Consider the following 21,574-nt stretch of genomic DNA (forward strand, 5'->3'; position numbering starts at 1 on the left):
ATAGGTGGCGAGTGGTGGTCCTTTTGTAGATGTGTGTGTGTGTGTGCATTTCCCATTTGTCTGGATGCTGGTAGTGATCTTTTACTGCTTGTGTTGTTGATGATTATAAACGAGCGTGCATATGTTAGACTTCGTATAGCATAGCGTAGCGTAGCATTTCACGGTATATAGAACAAGCGATGCATTTCCCCCGTCGGATATGCATGACGATACGTTCGTGCAGGACCACCGGCGAACCTTGCGTTCAACATGACCGATAGCGGCAAAGGAGCTAGGCTTGGTCCAGTAACAGACCTAATTCATCCTACTCCAAGAATTGATGGATGCCCAAGAGTCCTCAAAGTGCCAACGGGACTTGGTCGAGCGGAGAAGAGGAAGATCAATATTAGAATGCTTTTAGATGTTTACATACGGTGGCGGATTAAATGCTGTACATGCAAAAAACGCTCAGTCCTTTTGATCAGAGAAGCGAACGTCCACGATTCCTCCACTTCTGTAGCTTCCGATGATGCCAGACCGCAGTAGTAGTATGCCAGGGTATCCACATACGCCTCTATTATACTCCAGCTTTTTGGTTCTCTCGGCGCTCTTTCTTACACTTTTGCCTCGTCAAGCCCGTACGGGCCGCCTGCCTGTTCCGTCTGCCTTGTACCAAGGCCATTATTTACTGGTAGAAAAACATGACTACCATATTGAAAACATTACCGTACTCGCAGTAGAGCGGGAAACAACGACGCGGAAGGAGACACATAGCGAGTGAGGTATATAGCGAGTGAGATATTAGGCTGAAAAGGCAAAGTGTAAAAAGAATCCGACTCGGGCAGCGACCGTAGGTAAAAAAAAAAGGGGGGGAAAAACAAAATAAAAAAAATATAAAAAAAATAAAAACCAACAAGGAAGGAAAGAAGAAGAAGAAGAAGAAGAAGAATTAACAGAAAAACAACGTATGTCGTATACGTCCCTCCCACCCCTTCCTCCCCGCCCCTACGCAAACACCCCCATCTTCTCCATCTTCTCCCTCGCCACCAACCTCTCCATCTCCCCCCTGATCCGCCGATCCTCCGCCTCCCTCCGCCTCACCTCCTCCCTCTCCTCCCTCTCCCTCCACAGCCTCGCCGCCTCCTCCTTCGCGCTCTGCACCCCCTCATCCACCAAATCCCTCCCCCAAACCACGCCATTCGCCTCCCCCTCCCTCTGCTGCTGCCCCCCCGCCAAACCAGCATTCGCCTTCACGCCCTTCGAGCCGCGCTGCTGCTGTTGCCGCTGCTGCTGATCGGCACTCAGTCCGCCAGCGGCAGCCCGCCGCCGCCGCGTCGCCGCCGCCTCCTCGGCGTTGGCGCGCTCGTTCTCGGCGAGCCCGCACCGCGCCCGGCGCTGCATGCGGCCGAGCACGGTGCTGTGCGTCGACGTGCTCGTGTCGTTGCTGCGCGCGCTCGCCGTCGGGCCGCCGGCTGCTAGGAGTTGGTGCGGTGGCAGCGGGAACGGGAGGTAGGAGCCGGTGGGGAAGGCGGTGGCGGCGCCGGTCGGGTGGCGTTGGAGGGGTGGTTGGGGGAGGGAGAGGGGTTGCGCCTGGGGTTGGTAAGGGAGGTGTTGTTGTTGTTGTTGTTGTTGTTGTTGTTGTTGTTGTTGTTGTTGTTGTTGTTGTTGTTGTTGTTGTTGTTGTTGTTGTTGTTGTTGCTGGGCGAATTGCGGGATGGTTGGGAGAGGGGGCGGGGGTGGTGCGATGACGGTGCTGCTGCCGAAGGTGCTGGCGCACGTGCTGTGGCTGGTGCCCGGGCGGGGAGGGTAGAGGCTTCGGGACATGGGCGGTTGGGATCGGCCGTGGGAGGTGCTCGGGCGGGGCGGCTGGAGGGTTGGGCGTGAAGCGCCGGCGGATGTGCTCGGGCGGGGGGGTTGGAGCGTTTGCTGGGATGGTTTGCGGAGTGGTTCCGGGAGGGGTGCGTGCTGGGCACGGGCGAGGACCCCGGTCGAGGCTGATGCGTGGACGGATGGTTGGATTTGACTGGATGAATAGGCATGACGGAGGGGGCTTTGGTGGTGTTGGATGAGCGGAACGTTCGCGGGTGCCGAATGTTGGCGTGGAGCTTGCATGTGCCATTGATGCGCTGGCGTCACTTGACTCTCGCAGTAGCCCGGTTGTTGCTGCTGATAGTATTGGAGGCTATGCATGTTGTGGGCCTGGTGTTGAGGCTGGAACGTTTGGAAATTGTTCATTGCCGCAACGTTGGGGTGGCCAGGCAGATAAGGGTTTGATGGCTGCTGCGTGAGCACTTGGTTGAGGTGTGGTGGGTGCTGGATGATGCCCGTTGGAGAAACGTGTCTATCGACTGGTCTCTGCTGCTGTTTCACAAGCCTGTCCACGATATCCTTCGATCGGGTAGGAGCTGGGGCCGGGAGGTTCCTGGGTTCTTGCGCCTTCTCGCCCTGACTTCTGTCGAACTGCACCTGTTTGGGTTGCTGTCGAGACCGTCCGTAGTGGTATCTGAGGGAAAACTGAGAAGTCTGGCGTGAGGCCGCGGGGACTGGGACCGGGGCAGGGCTCAGCCGTTGACATCCATCCTTGCCATGAAGATTGCTCGGAGCCTGCTCGCCATCCAGGCCTGGCCCAGGTCGATGGCGTGGTTGTTGTTCAGAACCAAGCGTTGCTGCCGAGTAGTTGGACTGCGAGTATATTGGGGTTGCAGGCTTGAGAGTACGGAGTCTGGTTCCTGGCATTTTGAGCGCTGAAGGGAAATCCTGCGGTTGAGCAACACACGCTACTGGCATTTCAGGTTGGGAGTCGTCGTGGGGGTGGTCCTGTAAAGCAGAGAAATCCGAGAAGGATTTGGTGGTGGATGGGTTCGAAAGTTCGCGGAGAGCATTGACGACGGTTTCGTCGAGGGTCCGGCCCGATGCATCAACATCATGCACAGCCTCGTGTTTCTGCAAAGCCCCCGGAGCTGCCGGGATGTCGGCGGCGATCTGGGCCGAGTCGGCCAGGGTCTCAGCCCAAGCTATGACTCGATCCGGGTTCCCCGGCGTTGATCTAGATGACGCAGTGTCAGGCGGAGTGAGCAGGCCGTGCGCGTTGTCCTTGAGCCGCGCCTCGTAGTCCTCCAACCCCCGCTGGCGCATCTCCAGCTCCGCCATTTTGCGGCGTTGCTCGACGAAGCGCGTAGACATGGTCGCAACCGTCTTCTCGAGCTTGCCGTTCTTCAGGGATATTTCGCCGTTGTTGGCCGCCATCCGGCTGTTCTCGTATTCAAGCTCAGCGATACGGCCCGCGAATATTTCCTTTTCTCGTTTCTGGCGGCGCCTTTCTTCAAACAGCTGGTCCACCTCTCGCTTGATGAATTCGTCCTGTCGTCTATCCCCTTTGGATCTCGCGATGCGCCATCCCATTTCCCCTGAGCTGGGCACCGCTGGAAGACTGGCTCTACTTCGACGGCCCGGTGGTCGCTTGGCAGCAGAACCGCCTTGAAACAGATGGCCAACGCTTGCAGACCCGTAGCGCGGCTGCAAGGAATAGCCGGCAATATGGTTGTCTAGGCCCGCGGGACCGGCCGGCCTGTCCGGATTGGGGTAGAAGGACGATGGTGGACCGCCTTTCATCCATTCTGCAGAACGCACAGTATTCAAAGAACCACCACGCTCCTGACCAGCGCGCCGTCCCTGCATTGCAGGCACCGAGACTGCGCGAGTGGGCTGCTGAGAGCGTCGAGCCACAGCGAGCACCGACCCCGAAATCTCGGATTCGGCGTCCGACGAGCCGCCCGATGTACTGGACTCGGTATCAGAAACGGTGGCGTCGTGTGAACTGCCAAGGTCCGGGCCGGGAGCACTGTTTGTGGCAGGTGGGCTGGAATTGGGTGTCCCTGGCATGTCCTGCTTCTCAGGCTGGGAGGTAGGGCTGATTGGATCATCGCTGAGCTTGCGTCGTGCGGCTGCGAATAGAGGCTTGTGATTGTTGGCGCGACCAAGCTTTCCGAAACCGTAGTATTGCAGCGGCTCCAGGGGCAGGGGCTTTCTCAGAGACCGCAACGTGGGCTTTCGAAGCTCGTCCCACGACACTTTCCGCTCCCGCACCACCTCGGCCCTAATCGAAGGGTTATGGCGGAGATCCTCGACGATAGGCGAGGCATGCGAATCCACCCGGCCGTGGCCACGATAGCTGGACGCCTTGGGGCTGGGAGCCTTATCCGCGCCAGAATAGAAGCTTTGCTGATCCTCTGGCCCGCTTTGGAAAGGAAACCTGTAAGGCTCAACAGATGTCTCGCCCTGAGACGCGGATTCGTGGGTCTGCTCCCGGCCTAGTTCGCTCCTCCGCCTTTCTGGACGCGCTGCTCGAGAATCTGGGCCCCGACTCTGGCTCAGGCCGTCCTCCGAAAGATCCTCTTCATCTGTCTCCAGGCCACAGTCGCAGTCAGAATCACATTCTGTCGGCTCGGAGTCCGACGCAGACCTTATGTCGAACTGAAAGTCGGTCTGCAGCCGGGGCAGAGGCGGTTGCTTATCTTGCATCTTGTCCAAGGGCAGTTGCAGTGGCGGCTCTGATGATGGTTGTGGATCCAGACCTGCCTCAGTCTCTGGCTCGAAGTTGTCGTCAACTGATTCCGAGTAAGGCTGTAGGCTCACTGCGACTTTATCAGACGGCTCTGGCTGTGGCGGTGCCTTCTCTTCCTCGGCCAGCCCTCCGCCGTCGTTTTCCGGCTCGCATGCGCCACTTGCTCTTTTCTGCTTCTTCTCCCTGTTGGCCTCCTTGATTCGCTTGCCGCCAACACGCCTGACCGCGCTTTTGACGCCATTGAACAGGCCCATGGTGCAAGCAATTGGATGGCGACGCTGGCTCTTGGGCGGTGGCTCGTGCTGACAATTGGCGCGGACGTCAGCGACGAATGGGGTACGTTGAGTCCCGTGGTGGCAGAAAGCCGTTGAGTCGGCAGCGAGGGGATTGATGGCTGTCAACGACGTGGGTGAGTAGAATAACGATGCGGGCGGCCAAGGCGGCGAGAGAGCAGGAGCAACGGCGGGTGCAGGCGAATTGCCCTTTGTTGAGGGGTGCTGCGGGGTTCGCTGTGTGCTGCGAGGCGGCGGAGCCATGGTTGTGCGGCTCCTAGTGTCGTCCCGCAGTGGCCTGCTACCTAGTGCGGATGAAGCTGCGACAGCGCTGCGGATGGCGGCGGCGACGGCGGCGGCGGCGGGGAGAGCAGCGAGGGGAGGCGGGGAGATCTGAGGATGACGAAAGAAAGACACAATCCTGGGGCGGGCACAGTCTAACCTGCGGCCGTCTATTTTTCTTATATGCAACATGCACGCTAAAGTCTATACCACCCGACCATCCCACTTGCGTGGTGTTGAGTTGCCCTTCGCCGCAAGCGACCAGGAATGCACAGGAATGTCGCGCCCCATCTATCGCGCCGCAGTACCGCTCTGCGTCAGCCTCCCTGCACCGAGCATCGCGGCTCGTCTGTCGATCTCCGACTGGTCACCGATCGGTTCGCCGGCGCTTTAGGCTGGAGTGGGGTTAACGCCTGCACCCCAGAGCTGAAGCAGGCGGCGCGCTGCGCTCTCCATCACGCCAGACCGCGCACACCGTCGGTCCCTCTGCGTCTCGCCCCCTCAATCCGTCTCATGGTCGCCCTCGGGATGCCAGATCCTTGGGAGGTAGAACTTGGTGTTTTCGTACACTAGGAACGTCACGCAAGTGGTCGGCAGGACGCGCACGATGTTTGGCAGCAACCTAGACCGTCGTCAGCCATGTGATCATCCCTGGGCCCAGCCGTCCTTACCCCTTGTAAAAGCCCGACGCTCCCTCCCTGATCCAGATCTGCGTGACCACGTCCCGCGCCGATCGATAGGCTGCGCTTGCGTCGTACGTCTGCAGTCTGGATCGCACGACCTGGTACGGGTACGTGATGCTACCCGCGAAGATCTTCGATGACGCACTGAGATACAGGTAGTCGAAGTTGCTCAGCTCCGACCGGCCGCCAATCTGGCCGCCCCGGTAGTACTTTAACTGCTCGTATGCCATGAACTGGATCGCGCCGTGCGAGACGCCGAACAGAGAGGGGATGAGGCCACGGTAAAAGCCAGGGATTCCCTCGGTGCGCAGAATCTCCGACGCGCCGTGGGAGATGCTCTGGTAGGCGCCGGGCGTGTTGCGGCCGGTGGAGAGCATGCGGGTCTTAATCACCCAGATGGGATTCGTGCAGACGGCCGTCATGATGCCCATTCGCGTGTCAGCAAAAATTTCCCGGCAGTGGCAGCTCAGAATTACCTGCTATCCCCGAGGACAGGAAGTAGTCAGAGGAAGCCAGCCTCTGGCCGTGGCCGCGCGAAGACTTGAAGAGGTCCTTCAGGTTGCGGTACCTCGGACGGATTAGCCACAGCCTGCACTCCGGTAAGCCCGTCTACCTACCAAAGGAAATACAGCCCCCAGCTGACAGAGTTTCCTATCATGTTTGGCATCAAGCCGCGATACAGAGCGCCGACGTTGCCCTCATTGCGGACAATGTTGCGGAGTATGTGAAACGAATTCCCCCATCGCGGCGCGTGCGTCTGGTCGACTGTCGACCCGTCAACGATGGACGCCGAGGCGGCGCAGGGGCGGACTCACGCTGTAGGCGCGTCTTCAGGACATCGAACGGATGGGCGACCAGGGTTGCAATCAGCCCGGCGGAAAAGCCAGCGACAGTCTCGACGATCGAGGGCGAGATGGTAGGCGAAGAGGTCTTGCCGTCTATCGGAGGATAGACTCTGGGCATGGTATGCTAATGAGAGTGACTTGCATGCCGTAGGAGCAGCTGGAGCAGGGGAGCGCGAAGTACTGTCGCGGGGACGGGTGCGCAGTGGGTCAGCAGGATGACATCGTCGGCGGGCGGTGAGACGTGCGCGATCAACCCCGAGCCCGCGCGCGTGCCTGCCCCTCAGCAGCGCACCAATGACGTGCTGCTCTCCCACCGCTCAGCCCATCGTACCTTGGCAGTATGCAGCCATCCGCAGAAGCATGCATTTCTTGTGTGCCATTCCCTCGACCTCTCTCCTGCCGCTGATCTCCCGACTTTTGTTCTCTTGCGCCTTGGCCTCCGCTGGCCTCCGCTGGCATTCGCTGGCGCCATAAATATAACCATCGCCGCGTGCTGAAGAATCCCATGTCCAGCTGTCCATGCGACTCTTCTCTCCAGAAGCTCCGAACATCTCATTTTTGGCCAATCGCACCACTTCGGATTTACAGCAGCCAAGGACCAAGCCGTTACGAGTCGTAACAGGTGCTTCTCGTTAGCATGATGGTCCTGAAAGGCGGCCGTAGACATGCAGCCTGATGATCATGAATCTCGTATCCTAGTTGCGCATATCTAGGCGAGATTGAATGGTGGGGTCCGGCTCAGAAAACACGTCCATGGACAACGGTGATCCCGAGTCGGGTTCTAGGACGAATGGGTAGTCTTGTTTGCATTTGGTATATCTTCTGCCCTCACCACCGGTCTTCTTCTTCGTACAGCACCATTTGGCTGTCTTGTTCCAGAATGCTCCGCTGGTGCGTTCCGAGCCAAGCCCTGTCATATGTATGTACAACCGATCAATGCGTGCTCTTCAGCTGGACCATCCTATGCGTCGAACGTCACATGTAGCTTCTTGCATCTGAACTAGAAACGATTCTGGTATTTCTCTAGTGGTGACCCTCGCCGTGGTGAGCATGGTCGTCCTTGAGGAAAATGGCCTCGTATCCGAGGTAGACGCCGAACGCAACCGTCGCAATGCCGAGTCCAGGGAAGGCACTCTTGAAGCGGTTCCATCGCGAGAAGGGGCCGGTGTACCTCCAGGCCTCACTGTACCGTCACGACCAGTCAGCCATTGTCGCAGCACACAGCCGATACCAACGGGCGAGCCCCCACTCACCGTCTCTTCCACGGATCGTTTGCGGGCGTGCCGGCGGCCGCGGCGAACTTCTTGGGATCGAAACCGGTAAGGTTGGGCGGCGCCATGGTGATCTGTCGGTGGACGTCAGCCGCAAGGAGCGGGCGGGCGGGGCAAAGCTGGTAGACGGGCAATTGAGAGGGTTGGACGTACGTTGATGCGGCCTCGCAAAGTGCAGGGCGGATGGTGTTGCGGGTTGCTTACTTGACAGCGTCGGATAGGCTGGCGTTCGCTTAGTGCCAAGGCCCGGGGGGCTTCAGCGCGGGCCAAGTCCCTCCAACCCGTCGCCGTGACCGACCTCCCGCCAAATGCAGCGCCCAACCTCACCATCACCGCGACGCGACATCCCTTCACCCCGCAAGACCCGCGCTTTGCTCCTTCCCGCGAGATCGACCGGCGCCTGATCCCCTCCCCATCGCCCCGACCCGCGACCGTATGTGCGACCGGCCCCAACCTACCCCAGCACTGGCACTCGACACTCGATAAAGGATGCCGCCCGCAGTGAGCCGGTATCCGCCGCACAACGTTTCAAACCCCTTTCAACACCTCAACCAGCAACATGCGCTCCAATCGGCACACTTCCACAGCGTCAATGCTGCCGTCCAGAACCAGAACATGGGCCAGCAGCCCGGCTTCGGTGGCGGCGGCGGCAACCCGAACGGCAACATGAACATCTTCGGCCCCGCCACGAGCAACGCAGGCTTGGCGGGAAGCTTCGGTGGCGCAAGTGCACTTGGTGGTGGCGGAACTGGTTTGGCTAGTCACGCCGCGCAGATGGGCTTCGCCCACGGCGCGGCTCTGCAGCAGCAGCGCGAGCACGAGGCTGCCTCGATGGCGTCGGGTGGAGCCAAGGGCCAGGGAATGAGGATACGAGAGGTCTGGAAGCATAACCTGGCGCAGGAGATGGCAATACTCCGGAGTCTGGTCGACAAGTACCCATACATCAGCATGGTACGCTCATCCGCGCAGGCAGCACCGATCAGGCTTGAATACTAAATCAGGATGTCTAGGACACCGAGTTCCCTGGCGTCGTTGCGAGACCGATGGGCGACTTCATCACCAAGGCCAGTTATCACTACCAGACGGTGCGTTGCAATGTGGACCTCCTCAAGATAATACAACTTGGCATCACCCTTTTCTCGCCGGCCGGCGAGATCCCACCCGCGCAGATCGAGCAGGGCGCGGTTCAGCAGCGTGGACCCTACTCGAACAACCTCATCATGTGCCCGTGCACGTGGACCTTCAACTTCCAGTTTTCGTTAGAGGAGGACATGTACAACGAGGACTCGATCCAGGTTCTGAAAAAGGCGGGTACGGACTTTGAGAAGCACGCGGAGATGGGCATCGATCCGGACGAGTTCGGCTCCCTCCTCATCACCTCAGGACTCGCACTTTCCGACGACGTCAACTGGATATCCTTCCACTCTGGCTACGACTTTGCATACCTGGTCAAGATCATGTGGTGCAAGCAGCTCCCCGACGACGAAGAGGAGTACAGGAAACTCGTCAGCATCTTCTTCCCGCGCCTGCTGGACGTCAAGTTCCTGTGGCGCCATGCGCAGAAGCTGGTGACGATCAATGGCGTCAACGCGCAGGCGCAGAACATCCTCAACGCCTTGGGCAACAAATCGGGATTGCAGGACCTTGCGGAAGAGCTCGGGTGCCAGCGGGTCGGCACGCAGCACCAGGCCGGCTCGGATGCTTGGCTGACGGGTAACGTGTTCTGGCAGATGCGCGCTAAGATCTTCGACGGGGAAGTGCCGCTCGACATGAACGGGCAGATGTGGGGCCTGACGGGCGTGGGCCCGCCGGCTTCTGCCACGGCGCAGGCGGCGGTGCTCGCGGCTCACGGGCACGCAGCGAACGCAGTCAACGGCGCAGGCTTCCAGGCAGCGCTGGCGTTCCACACGGGCGGCACGCCGCACAGGGATTCCCCAAGCACACCAGTCACCAACGCAGCGGGATTGGCGGGCGGGACCCCTGGCCCCGGTGGCCACGGATTGGGGGCCATGACGCCGGGAGGAGCGTTTGGCAACTTCACGTACGGGAAATAAGCTTTCCCGGATTCCGGATCTTCACGTCAAATGTGCCGTGTGGGTGTTCTTGTTGAAGATAATAATGCGCTCTTCCTTTCTTCGATACTTTTCCGAGGCTAGCAAGCTGCAAAAAAAGGCGCAGTCGAGAAGCGGAAGGGTTCCAGGGTTCCCTGACAGGTGAGGGACCTCATGACGAGGTTTTGATTTTTGATGCGAGCTGGGAGTTTTCTTGCGTGTGCCACGAGGCTTCGTCTTACTACTCCTGCATTACCCGGCGCACTTGGTGGGTGCTGCATGTGTGCTTTTCTTAGGATGGTGGCGGGTTGCCGGTGCTGGTTGGGTTCACGGGCTCTGGGTTTATTCAGCAATGGTGTAGGGTAGCAACTGCTAGCCTCCTTCCTCATTCATTCTTGTGCCAGTACAGTATGGTTGGTGTCTTGGTCCAGATGCGGGGCGTTGTGCCGGCGCAGGTGGCAGCGTGGCGATGACACGATTGGATTGATGAGCAGCAGTATCTCGCAGAGACTAATGAAATCAGACGACCAGCTGGAGCAGATAGGAAGGGCGGCAGTCATCAGCCCTACGGCCGGCGATGTCGACACCGGGCAGCACGATGCCGGGCGTCGGCGAGGCGACCCGAGCACAATCGCGTGGACATGCCCAAGGCGTAATCTGCGGGACTCACAGGCCGGAAGGGCGGTTCAACAGATAGCCGCATCTGGGCAAGTATCGCAGCACGCATCTGCGGGCCCGGGACAGGGCGCTAGCGGCCCAGATCTGCGCCTGCTCTCCACCGCACCCAGCGCCGCGCTAGCCCGCATCCAGTCAAAAGAACCCGGGCCACAACGCTTATCGCGACTTATCGCCTTCCCTTTGCCTTCGCCGTTCGCTCCAAGCCCGCTCCAAGCCCGCCGTGCAACCCATTGGCCCGCTGCCCCTCACCAGCTGCTCCGCCTTCCCTGCAGATGCCCTCGATGCTGCCCGCCGCCCGGCCACGGCATGCCCGCCGTGCTCCAGAATCGGCCAGCCTGTATATAACACTGAGCCCGCCGCCGCACTCACCACCTCACACGTCTTCTATCAATTCTGCTTCCTTACCATCCGCCCCCGGAAGTCTGCCGTGACCCTACCTTGACCCTACACAGCAGCCACCATGGTCCTCGACCGCCTCAAGCAGATGGCCGGCCAGATCACTGGCCAGGGAGAGCCGCCCTATCCCATCGACCCGCTCTCCGAGGTCGAGATCGAGAAGGCCGTCGCCGTCATCCGCAAAGAGCACCCCGATCTGCATTACAATGCCGTGACCCTCTGGGAGCCCCGGAAGCTGGAGATGCAGGCGTGGCTGGCCAACCCCCAGGTCAACCCGAGGCCCAAGAGAAAGGCCGACGTCGTGTGCATTGGCCCGGGCAGCAAGGTGTACGATGGCATCGTCGATCTCGACGAGGAGAAGATCATCTCCTTTGCCCTGACCGATGGCGTGCAGCCTCTGGTGAGAATTTCCACCCCCCGCATCCGCAGATCCCTGGCCGCTAATTGCCTCTAGATCACCATGGAGGACCTGCAAATCGTCGAGTCCGTCGTGCGCCAAGACCCGAAGGTCATTGAGCAGTGCGGCATCCTTGGCATTCCCGCAGACGAGATGCACAAGGTTCACTGCGATCGTATGTAATTGCCCTTGACGTTGTCAGCCCTTTCGCTAACCACGAGCAGCGTGGACCATTGGCTACGATGAGCGCTTCGGCAACAAAGTTCGTCTGCAGCAGGCTCTGATGTACTACCGTCCCCATGTCGACGACTGCCAATACGTCTACCCCCTGGATTTCTGCCCCATTTTCAACGCAGACACGCAGGAGATCATCCACATCGACATCCCAAAGGTCAGGAGGCCGCTGAACAAGGCTCCTCCAAACAACTACCACGCCGCTTCCATCGAGGCCGAGGGCGGCTACAGGACTGATCTCAAACCCATCAACATCACCCAGCCAGAGGGCGTTTCTTTCACCATGGATGGCCGCTTCATCAACTGGCAAAACTGGAAGTTCCACATTGGCTTCAACTACAAGGAGGGCATCGTCCTCTCCAACGTGTCGTTCAACGACAAGGGCAACGAGCGCCCCATCTTCTGGAGAATATCCCTTGCCGAGATGGTTGTTCCCTACGGCAACCCTGAGCACCCTCACCAGCGCAAGCACGCCTTCGACCTGGGCGAGTACGGCGGCGGCTACATGACCAACAGTCTGTCTCTTGGCTGCGACTGCAAGGGCGCCATCCACTACATGGACTTTGCCTTTGCCAACCGCGCTGGCCAGGCGCAAACTGTCAAGAACGCCATCTGCATCCACGAGGAGGACGCCGGCATTCTTTTCAAGCACACGGATTTCCGTGACGAGTCCGTCACCGTCACTCGCGCCCGCAAGCTGATCATCTCGCAAATCTTCACCGCCGCCAACTACGAGTACTGCGTCTACTGGATCTTCCACCAGGACGGCACCATCCAGCTCGAGATCAAGCTGACGGGCATCCTCAACACCTACGCCTGCAACCCCGGCGAGGACCTCCACGGCTGGGGAACCGAGGTCTACCCCGGCGTCAACGCGCACAACCACCAGCACCTGTTCTGCCTGCGCCTGGACCCCAACATCGACGGGCCCAACAACACCGTCGTCGTCGCCGACGCCGTCCGCGGCGAGGGCGAGGTCGGCTCGGCCGAGAACTTCTACGGCAACGCCTTCTACTGCAAGAAGACCAAGCTCGCCACGCAGGGCACCAGCCACAGCGACTACGACGGCAACACGGGCCGCACCTGGGAGATCTGCAACCCCAACAAGCTGAACCCGTACAGCAAGAAGCCCGTCTCGTACAAGCTCGTGTCGCGCGAGGTGCCGCCGCTGCTGCCCAAGGAGGGCTCGCTCGTGTGGAAGCGCGCGGGCTTCGCGCGGCACGCCGTGCACGTCACCAAGTACGACGACGAGCAGATCCACCCGGCCGGCCGCCACGTGCCGCAGACGTCGGGCGAGCCCAGCATGGGCCTGCCCGCGTGGATCGCCGCCGACCCCCACGCCAACATCGACAACACCGACGTCGTCATGTGGCACACGTTCGGCATCACGCACTTCCCCTCGCCCGAGGACTTCCCCGTCATGCCCGCCGAGCCCATGACCCTGCTGCTCCGCCCCCGCAACTTCTTCACCCGCAACCCCTGCCTCGACGTCCCGCCCAGCTACTGCAGCGTGCCGAGCGGCGTGAGGCAAGGGTCGACGTTGGTGGATAAGCTCTCGCGGCTGGCGTTTGACGGCGAGCGGAAGGAGGAGGCGAGCGGCGGGTCGTGCTGCGCAAAGTAGCTCGTTGAGGAAGAAGAAGAAAAGGCGGTTGTTGCCCCGAGGATGGGAGTCTCCAGGGCTGCGGCTGTGTTCGCCGTTGGAGTCGCGCTGGGCGTTGGGTTTGGAGACGGCCGGAGGAGACTGAAATGATGGGATGAAGGGAAAATCTTGTGTCTCTTTGTATCGCATTTGCAGCGTGTGTTTTTATTTTTATTTTTATTTTTGGGGGGAATCGGTTTCCTTTTTTTTTTTCTTGTGCCCTTCGTCCTTGCTTTTCTGGGCTCTTAGCGGGATGATATCATGGTTTGAGTCAATACCACTCGTGTCTTTTTTCACTTGCTTTCGTCTTCTGTGCGGCGTCGTTGCTGTTTCGTTTCCTCGGTTGAGTTGTTGAAGGAGCCGTTGAATGTCAAGACTATGCGTCCAAACACTGGCCTCACAAGTTTAGCTTTCCACGGATTGCAATACTGGTGAGTGTTCGGCTGCTGCCGGCCCTGGACGCTCCTTCTTAGATGGGTGTGAACTAATCTTGGGATAAGTGAGTCTCTTCAGTCCATCTTGCCGTCTCAAGGGTTGATGCCGTCCTTTGGCTTCTGCCTTCAACGCTCTCTTCCAAATCAACACCCCCATCGCCATCAACATTCACACCGCCATCCACGCTTCCATTGCCGTCAACACTTCTACCTTCAGCATCACTCTCACCACAGTCATCGTCTGGCAGTACATGCGTCACTAGCCCACTGCATCCACTCGTCAATCTTGCAAATCGGAATCCTCTTCACCATTATTTCGCCATCGTCTTCCTCAGAATGACCGTTGTACGACGCCGACGAGGGGTCAAGTCCGAGGCCGACGTAGATGCGGCAAGTTCCAGGCTACTCCCGGGGCGACAGCGTGCTAACTACGGTCGGCAGCCCCGCAGAGGCAGGGAAAACTCCTCACTCCCCAGGTTACGATCGTGGTATGAATCTGAAAGCCACGTAAGCTCTCCGAAACCTTTGGTTTCCAGCAATGAGGCTTGAGGAAATTGACATCATCCAATAGAATATCCAACATCATGTCTCCTGGGCAGATCTCAAAGTCCCACCCCATCGACAAACTCGGCGTTCCGACCGTCTTTCCATCGAACAAGACCGCTTGCGACAGACGTCTACGCTTGAGTTGCTGCAGTCCACACTCCGAAATGTCAACGAGGCCACGACAGAGGCGGAGTATATGCTGTGGCACCTCAAAATAGAACACACACTCCGCTCCCAAGAGCACGATATTAAGGTGGGAAGGACCAAAGAAGAGTCTGAGGTGCAGAGAGACCTCTGTCCGCCGAGCGAGTCGCGCATCTTGCCAGGCGCTGCCAGTCTGCCCCCAGGCGTTGCCAGTCTACCCACAGGTGTCGAAACTCCCCGGTCAGGCGTCGACAGTCCATGGTCAGGTATCTTCAGTCCATGGCAAGGTAGGTTGCATCCGAATGTGGGACTCCGGTCGTGGTTTGCAAGTAAACGTTCGTCATTGCGTAACCTGAGATCGCGATCGGAAGAGCATGAGATGGCAATCCGGAGAGCAGATCAGCTTCATCAAGACAGTGTACGACAGGCTACGCTGGCTGCCGCACACCATTATCGTATAGACTCCATGATCGCAGAACGCGACTCCTCTCCCGAGCTAGAGAGGAACAGCATAGACATGGCCGCGTACTCCGAATCGGATCTGGGCACCGAAGACTTCGACCTCGGAAGACACGTCGCCACCGTCCTGACCGAGACCTTCGAAAGGCAACGCCTCGAGGAAGAACGATTCGAACAACTCCTCCGTCGCGAATGGCTCCGGCACAGCAGCGACGACGACGACGACGACGACGACGACGATTCACCCGACCCAGACCATCTCCCCGACGACCGCGGCGCCACCCTCTCCTCCGCGACGACAGCAGCGGCGCAAGCCCCAAGCACGACGGCCGCCGCCGCGCTCTTCACCTCGCTCTCCGACTTCGGCACCGACACCGACAAGACCATGTTCGAGCTCGTCGTCGCGCTCGACGAGTACGCCCGCGTCCTCTCGCGCGTCGACGCCCTGTACGACCAGATCCCGACGCTCCTTCCCGACGACCGCGTCTCCGACGCCACGCGCCTGCGCGTCGACGCTCTGCTCGCCGCGTCCGAAGGCGTGCTCGAAGCGGGCGGCAGGGCCGTCGAGCACGCCGTCGGCGGGCCGGACGTGCTGGGCGGCCTCGTGGTGCGCGCGGAGGCGGAGGCGGAGGTCGACGGCGGAGTGCCGCCGGTGGTGCGGCGCAGGGTGAAGTCGGAGAAGCTGCATCAGAGCTGGGTGGCGGGCAAGAAGAAGAAGAGGCGCGACCGGAAGAAGCGGACGGGCGTCACGTCCATCGGGGAGGTGGTGCGGGACAGGAGCAACGAGGGTGAGATTGAGGAGATGAGGGGCAGGGGCCGGGGCGAGCATCGGCAGAAGGTGGTGGCGAGGTACAAGGTGAGGGTGGAGGAGGAGCGCTTCGACTTTCCTCAGGGTGAAGGGGGCCATTTGTGAGTGTTTTTTTTCCCCTCCCTCCTGTTCGCACGTTGGTGGACTTAGCTTGCTGACTGTGCGGTGTTTTGCAGCTACGGAGAGCGCGAGCATTCGAAAAGGAAAAGGAGGATGAGACGCTTCGAGACTCTGTTTCGTTTGGTCATACGTGGATTCTGTGCGGATTTTGTCACGAAGAGTTTGTTGGGAGGACTGTTCAGCGGAAGTACATTTGCTCCTTGGGCGAGTTAATAGCATTTTTTGACCTACGAAATCAATCGAGAACCTACTCCTATCTCACACGGGTATATCTGGATGCATTTGTGCTGTTTAAATGCTCGCCTTTACATCCGGACAAGTGCTCCAGCTGTTTCTGAAACGGATTTCCAGGCCGGCTCTAGACCACGTCTTTCAACGCTTTATAGATCAAACTGGGAGATTCCGCCATCAATGATCAGCCGACTGGCATGCAAGATGTACGCAGGGTGCAGGCTGATCAGTAGGAAATTGACGGACGTTCTCATTAATGATTGCGCTTGAGCACGTAGGTAAAAACCACGTCAAGTGCTATAAAAGTGTCGAACAGATAGATGTACCGACAAGTTACGCGGTCGACGAAATACATGTTTGCCGGGCCACGATGATGCTAAATGTTGGCGACATTCTCAGGGAGGGGATCCATCATCTTGGCATTTGTTAGAGTTTCACTAGTGGCGGGAATTGCCGCTGGTTCATGCAGATCAGCTCGTTGATTGGCTGCATCCCAAGCGTCCCGTCAGCTCCCGAGACGCTAAGCCCCTAGCGGCAAGACTTCCACGTGACGCCACACCAAAACGATCAAAAGAATGCAGCGCCGCGCCACGCCCCCACCCCAAGAGAAGTGCAAAATCACTCGACGTTCGATTCTCATTGTTCTTCCTGGTGGTCATTTCCAGTGAGGGCCGACAAAGAAAACAAGTGGCCCCAGTCGTACCGAAAATCGATCCGGTGATGTTCCGACAATAATCCTGCAGAAAAATCTCAAAAAAGTAGTTCCAGGGCGTTCGGACACAACAACCCCGCAAAAAGGCCCTGCGATCCACCCGGACATGTCCCGACACTACAAAACAGCAAAAGAATGTGCAAAAATAAGTCCTAGTCCTGGTGGGGATTGAACCCACGACTTTCGCATAACCTCAATGGCCATACAATTCCCGTGAGGGAAGAGTATAAGAACGACACGCTAGCCACTGCGTCACAGGACTTTTCGAAAGTGGAGCGTCGCATGTTGCCGTTATGTACCAAGCACCCTGGGCCCGTGCTTCTACCTGGGACATGCTAGCCGCCCACAGCGGGCACGTCGCAGGATGATGGAGGACTGGCAGCAAGATGGTGGATGGATCATTGAGCGCGATACTGACGGGACAAATGGACTCTTTCGTGCGCGATTTTCATCGAGGAGTGTCTCCAGAGTCGACTAAAGGGGCCCGCAAGAAAATTTAAGCTGCCAGACTCCCTTTGGTAAGCGAGCCAGCCAGGCAACCAATCGGATAATCTCACGGCTGTGACGCGCCCAGAAGTCACACTGCGTGACTGCCAAAGAAACCCGTCTACGGTGATTCTTTCTACGTGATCAGTCGACACAGGTGTGCCGGGAAGCCATAACATGCCATACTGGTGGTTGCTGTAGTAGAATGCGAACGTCGACTTGCTTTTTCTGCAAATTTTTGACGCGACCCTGACCCATCACACCATCAGAGTCCCGTTTTCGATGCGAGATGATGCTACTCTGACCGACTGCATTTCTCAACCTCAATGGGAAAGTCGGCAGGCATGCCCATCGCCACGCCTTATCACAGTCGTTCATGATTGGAAGACATACATGAATTGTTCCGCCATGCGCCCGGCTGAAAAGGCATCGAATTGAACGGATGGGTATACTCCTATTACCATGCAATACGCGCTTACAGCGCGAACCTTGTGCGGACCTTCTCGCTTCCGGCCTTCCATTGCCACTCCTGGCCGCTAGCCTTCTGGATGCCCTTGTCTATCCTCCTCAGCTTCAGCGTGAACCGAGGACCAAGCTCCTGCAGACCCGCCCGTATATCTTCCGCGCCCTTGATCGGCTTGCCGTCCGCTCCTATTACACTTTTCTCCGTTGCGCGCTTATCGCGGAAGACGTAACGGTGTCGGCGCACGAATATGTAATCACGCTGATTGTCTGTTTTGTCAAGTCAGTTCGGCTGCATGCAAGGACGTCCCAAGGTGCACTTACGGAGCGTGACAACCTGCCGACCTTCCAGCTCTGGCTGAGGAGGGAACATGGTGCGGAACAGATGTGCGGTCAGCAGACCGAGAGGAGTGCGGAAGTTGTTCAGGATGAGCTCGGGATAGTGTTCGGTGGGATTGCCGTGTCCAGGAAGTTTGGCACCTTCTATCCAATTGCTGATACTGAAGTGGAACATGGGTCCGTTTGGCAAATGCACGATATCCAGGCCGGACGGCTTCTTCTGGTCCTCCATGACAATTACAACCGTGGTGTAATCGCGATTGGCTGCGAACTTGGCGATTTCTCTCACGGAGTACTTGTGTCCGTAGCGGTGGGCGGAGCGGCGAACGTAATTGCTGTTGGGAAGAAGCTTCGTGAAGAGCTCTGCCTCTTTGTGGAGGGTACTGTTGATTGCGGTGGTAACGAGAATTTTGGGCTCTTTCGTTTGAGGTTCGAAGAGGGACGGGAATTTGCCTGCTAGGGCTTCGGGAGTCAGGTGGAGGTTCGTGGTTGCCGTGGAGCCCGCGGGACTCGATGCTCGTTGTGTCCGTGGAGGTGATGCTGCCCGCTGCTTCTTTTTCGACGCCTTCTCCTCCTCTTCCTCCTCCTCATCGTCGTCGCTTTCAGACTCGTCGAGCATACTGTCACGATCATCCTCCTCGCTTTCCTCGCCCTCAGCCTCACTTTCCTCCTCATCCTCCTCGTCCTCGTCCTGCCCGGCAACCTCCTCCCCCACGACCCGCTGCCTCTTTAACCGCTCCACATCGACCGCCGCATTGAGGATGTTGTCGTCGTCGCTGTCGACAGCGTCCCAGGTACGCTTATTGTCGATGGTCTGGGGAACGTTGCGCGCCAATCGCTCCTCCTTCAAGCGGGGGTTCTTGGCTTCTTCCCTCTTCCTGCGCATCCTCTCATCTCTCTTGGCGGCCTCGCGGACCTTCTTCTGCTTGAGGTTGAAGTCATTCCGCTTGAGCTTGTTGTTCGTCTTGAAGGGAAGCGCGTGCTTGGCGGAAAGCTGCTCGGACACCATGTTGGGCAAGGTGCACTGGCGGTTGCGGTTGCTGGGAGGGAAGGGCGAGAGATGGGATGTGCGGCGGGTCGACAACTTTCTTTGGCGCGACACTTTTCTGCCCGGGAGCTATACCGCAAGCGGCTCACCGCCGGGGATCTGATTCACCGAGCAAAAGAGTCAGCCAGTGGTTCACCGAACAGTCACAACCCCACCACCGTTCGCTTCGTCCGCTGTTTGGTTTCACCGAGGGGCAGTTAAAGTACATGCGTCAGGCCCTGCAACTCCTGCGCATTGCCTCTCCAATTGCCCGACCCGCCACCCTCAACCGCGCCCGCCGCATCGCCCCGCAACCCCGGACTTTCGCGTCCACGCCCATTGCCTACAAATTCGTAGCTCCGCAGCGCAAGCAACCACCCGCAATGGCTTCCTCTGCCACCACCAAGACCGGCCAGGCTTTTGACAAGGCTGCGCTTGAGTCATTGATGCGCCGTCGCCTCTTCTACACTCCTGCCTTTGAAATCTACGGCGGCGTCTCTGGGCTGTTTGACTATGGTCCGCCCGGCTGCGCTCTGCAGGCCAACATCGTTGACTTGTGGAGGAAGCACTTCGTGCTGGAGGAGGACATGCTGGAGGTCGACTGCACCATGCTGACCCCGCACGAGGTGCTCAAGACCAGTGGACACGTCGACAAGTTCGCCGACTGGATGTGCAAGGACCCCAAGTCCGGCGAGATCTTCAGAGCGGACCACCTCGTCGAGGAGGTTCTCGAGTCGCGGCTGAAGGGAGACAAGGAGGCCCGTGGCCAGAAGGTGGAGGAGAAGGAAGACCCCAAGAAGAAGAAGAAGAAGGTCAAGGACATCCAGGCCATCAAGCTGGACGATGCCGTTGTGCAGGAGTACGAGGAGATTCTGGCCAAGATTGACAACTACGACGGTGCTGAGCTGGGCCAGCTCATCGTCAAGTACGACATTAAGAACCCTGCCACCGGCGGTGAACTGCTCCCGCCTGTCGCGTTCAACCTGATGTTCCAGACCTCGATTGGCCCCAGCAGCAACATGCCCGGCTACCTGCGCCCCGAGACTGCACAGGGCCAGTTCCTCACCTTCCAGAAGCTCCTTGAATTCAACCAGCAGCAGATGCCCTTCGCCTCTGCCTCGATCGGAAAGTCGTTCCGTAACGAGATTTCGCCCAGGGCTGGTCTCCTGCGCGTGCGTGAATTCCTCATGGCTGAGATCGAGCACTTTGTGGATCCCGAGGGCGGCAAGAAGCACCCTCGCTTCCACGAGGTCCAGGACGTCAAGCTGGAGCTGCTCAACCGCAATGTGCAGCTTTCCGGCAAGACGACGGTTGCCAGCACGCCGATTGGCGAGGCGGTCAAGAACGGCATCGTGGACAACGAGACGCTGGGCTACTTCCTCGCGCGGATACAGCTGTTCCTGCTGAGGATCGGCGCAGACCCCAAGAAGATCCGCTTCAGGCAGCACATGGCCAACGAGATGGCCCACTACGCGGCTGACTGCTGGGACGCCGAACTCCACACCAGCTCCGGTTGGATCGAATGCGTTGGATGCGCCGACCGCAGCGCGTACGGTGAGTTACACCCGTGCTGATATTTTCCGTGCAACATGCAACTGACGCTGCGTGCCAAGACTTGACGGTGCACATGAACAGGACCGGGGCTCCTCTGCTTGTCAGGGAGAAGCGCGCCGAGCCGCTCAAGGTGGAGGAGTGGCAGGTGGAAATCGACAAGAAGAAGTTCGGGCCCAAGTTCAAGAAGGATGGCAAGACGGTCGAGGCTGCTGTCGACTCCCTCACGCAGGAGCTGCGCGAGAAGCTCGCGCTCGATCTGCAGCAGAAGGGCCAGATCACGATCGACGTGCCGGGCGTCGGCAACGGCAAGGTTGAGCTCGGGCACGATCTCATCGACATCCAGAAGCGCACGCGGGTTGAGAACACGCGCGAGTACACGCCCAACGTGATTGAGCCGTCGTTCGGCATCGGCAGAATACTGTACAGCATCATCGAGCACAACTACTGGGTGCGGCCTGGCGACGAGGAGGGAGCGCGTGGTGTAAGTGCTGCCGTGCTGCACGTTATGATTGCATGCGTCTAACAAGTTCTCCGCAGGTGCTGTCGTTCCCGCCGGTGGTGGCACCGACCAAGGTGCTGCTGGTGCCGCTGTCGACGCACGCCGACTTCGCGCCGCTGGTGCAGCGACTCAGCCTGAAGCTGCGCAAGATGGGCATCTCGAACCGGGTGGACGACTCGTCGGCCAGCATCGGCAAGCGCTACTCGCGCAACGACGAGCTGGGCACGCCGCTGGGCATCACGGTCGACTTCGAGTCGGTGCAGAAGGGCACGTTCACGCTGCGCGACCGCGACTCGACGAAGCAGGTGCGGGCGTCGGAGGACGAGATCGTGGGGGCGGTCAAGAGCATGTGCGATGGCGAGGAGTCGTGGGCGGACGTGTCGCAGCGGCTGCCCATGTTCGAAGGCCAGCAGCTGGAGTAGCGGGAGTAGCGGATGCTTGGCGCCGGAGAATAGCGTGGGC

The 21,574-nt window shown here is 59.0% G+C and overlaps 9 protein-coding genes across 9 annotated transcripts; 4 read left to right on the plus strand and 5 right to left on the minus strand.

The window, feature by feature from the left end:
- Window positions 1–984: 984 nt before the first annotated feature.
- On the minus strand, window positions 985–5,079 carry BKCO1_3000102 (uncharacterized protein; the record flags this gene model as incomplete). Its single annotated transcript, XM_020273989.1, has 1 exon — window positions 985–5,079. The coding sequence occupies one exon, from the start codon at window positions 5,077–5,079 to the stop codon at window positions 985–987; it is 4,095 nt and encodes a 1,364-aa protein (XP_020134685.1).
- A 519-nt stretch (window positions 5,080–5,598) lies between these two features.
- Window positions 5,599–6,211, minus strand: BKCO1_3000103 (mitochondrial folate carrier protein; the record flags this gene model as incomplete). Its single annotated transcript, XM_020273990.1, has 2 exons — window positions 5,599–5,719; window positions 5,769–6,211. The coding sequence occupies 2 exons, from the start codon at window positions 6,209–6,211 to the stop codon at window positions 5,599–5,601; spliced, it is 564 nt and encodes a 187-aa protein (XP_020134684.1).
- A 182-nt stretch (window positions 6,212–6,393) lies between these two features.
- On the minus strand, window positions 6,394–6,743 carry BKCO1_3000104 (mitochondrial folate carrier protein; the record flags this gene model as incomplete). Its single annotated transcript, XM_020273991.1, has 2 exons — window positions 6,394–6,545; window positions 6,596–6,743. The coding sequence occupies 2 exons, from the start codon at window positions 6,741–6,743 to the stop codon at window positions 6,394–6,396; spliced, it is 300 nt and encodes a 99-aa protein (XP_020134679.1).
- Window positions 6,744–7,648: 905 nt separating this feature from the next.
- On the minus strand, window positions 7,649–7,964 carry BKCO1_3000105 (nadh-ubiquinone oxidoreductase b12 subunit family protein; the record flags this gene model as incomplete). Its single annotated transcript, XM_020273992.1, has 2 exons — window positions 7,649–7,808; window positions 7,879–7,964. The coding sequence occupies 2 exons, from the start codon at window positions 7,962–7,964 to the stop codon at window positions 7,649–7,651; spliced, it is 246 nt and encodes an 81-aa protein (XP_020134678.1).
- Window positions 7,965–8,385: 421 nt separating this feature from the next.
- BKCO1_3000106 (ccr4-not transcription complex subunit 7) lies at window positions 8,386–9,950 on the plus strand (the record flags this gene model as incomplete). Its single annotated transcript, XM_020273993.1, has 2 exons — window positions 8,386–8,847; window positions 8,907–9,950. The coding sequence occupies 2 exons, from the start codon at window positions 8,386–8,388 to the stop codon at window positions 9,948–9,950; spliced, it is 1,506 nt and encodes a 501-aa protein (XP_020134681.1).
- A 1,135-nt stretch (window positions 9,951–11,085) lies between these two features.
- Window positions 11,086–13,273, plus strand: BKCO1_3000107 (peroxisomal copper amine oxidase; the record flags this gene model as incomplete). Its single annotated transcript, XM_020273994.1, has 3 exons — window positions 11,086–11,421; window positions 11,476–11,593; window positions 11,643–13,273. 3 exons carry the CDS (start codon window positions 11,086–11,088, stop codon window positions 13,271–13,273), a joined length of 2,085 nt encoding a protein of 694 aa, XP_020134680.1.
- Window positions 13,274–14,881: 1,608 nt separating this feature from the next.
- On the plus strand, window positions 14,882–15,787 carry BKCO1_3000108 (uncharacterized protein; the record flags this gene model as incomplete). Its single annotated transcript, XM_020273995.1, has 1 exon — window positions 14,882–15,787. The coding sequence occupies one exon, from the start codon at window positions 14,882–14,884 to the stop codon at window positions 15,785–15,787; it is 906 nt and encodes a 301-aa protein (XP_020134677.1).
- Window positions 15,788–17,706: 1,919 nt separating this feature from the next.
- On the minus strand, window positions 17,707–19,041 carry BKCO1_3000109 (rna processing factor 1; the record flags this gene model as incomplete). The annotated part of the gene is made up of 2 exons (XM_020273996.1): window positions 17,707–17,963; window positions 18,018–19,041. The coding sequence occupies 2 exons, from the start codon at window positions 19,039–19,041 to the stop codon at window positions 17,707–17,709; spliced, it is 1,281 nt and encodes a 426-aa protein (XP_020134676.1).
- Window positions 19,042–19,442: 401 nt separating this feature from the next.
- Window positions 19,443–21,534, plus strand: BKCO1_3000110 (glycyl-trna synthetase; the record flags this gene model as incomplete). The annotated part of the gene is made up of 3 exons (XM_020273998.1): window positions 19,443–20,613; window positions 20,673–21,094; window positions 21,151–21,534. The coding sequence occupies 3 exons, from the start codon at window positions 19,443–19,445 to the stop codon at window positions 21,532–21,534; spliced, it is 1,977 nt and encodes a 658-aa protein (XP_020134539.1).
- Between the last annotated feature and the right edge of the window lie 40 nt (window positions 21,535–21,574).

The sequence above is a fragment of the Diplodia corticola genome (assembly GCF_001883845.1).
Source record: "Diplodia corticola strain CBS 112549 chromosome Unknown scaffold3, whole genome shotgun sequence".
NCBI classification, from domain to species: domain Eukaryota; kingdom Fungi; phylum Ascomycota; class Dothideomycetes; order Botryosphaeriales; family Botryosphaeriaceae; genus Diplodia; species Diplodia corticola.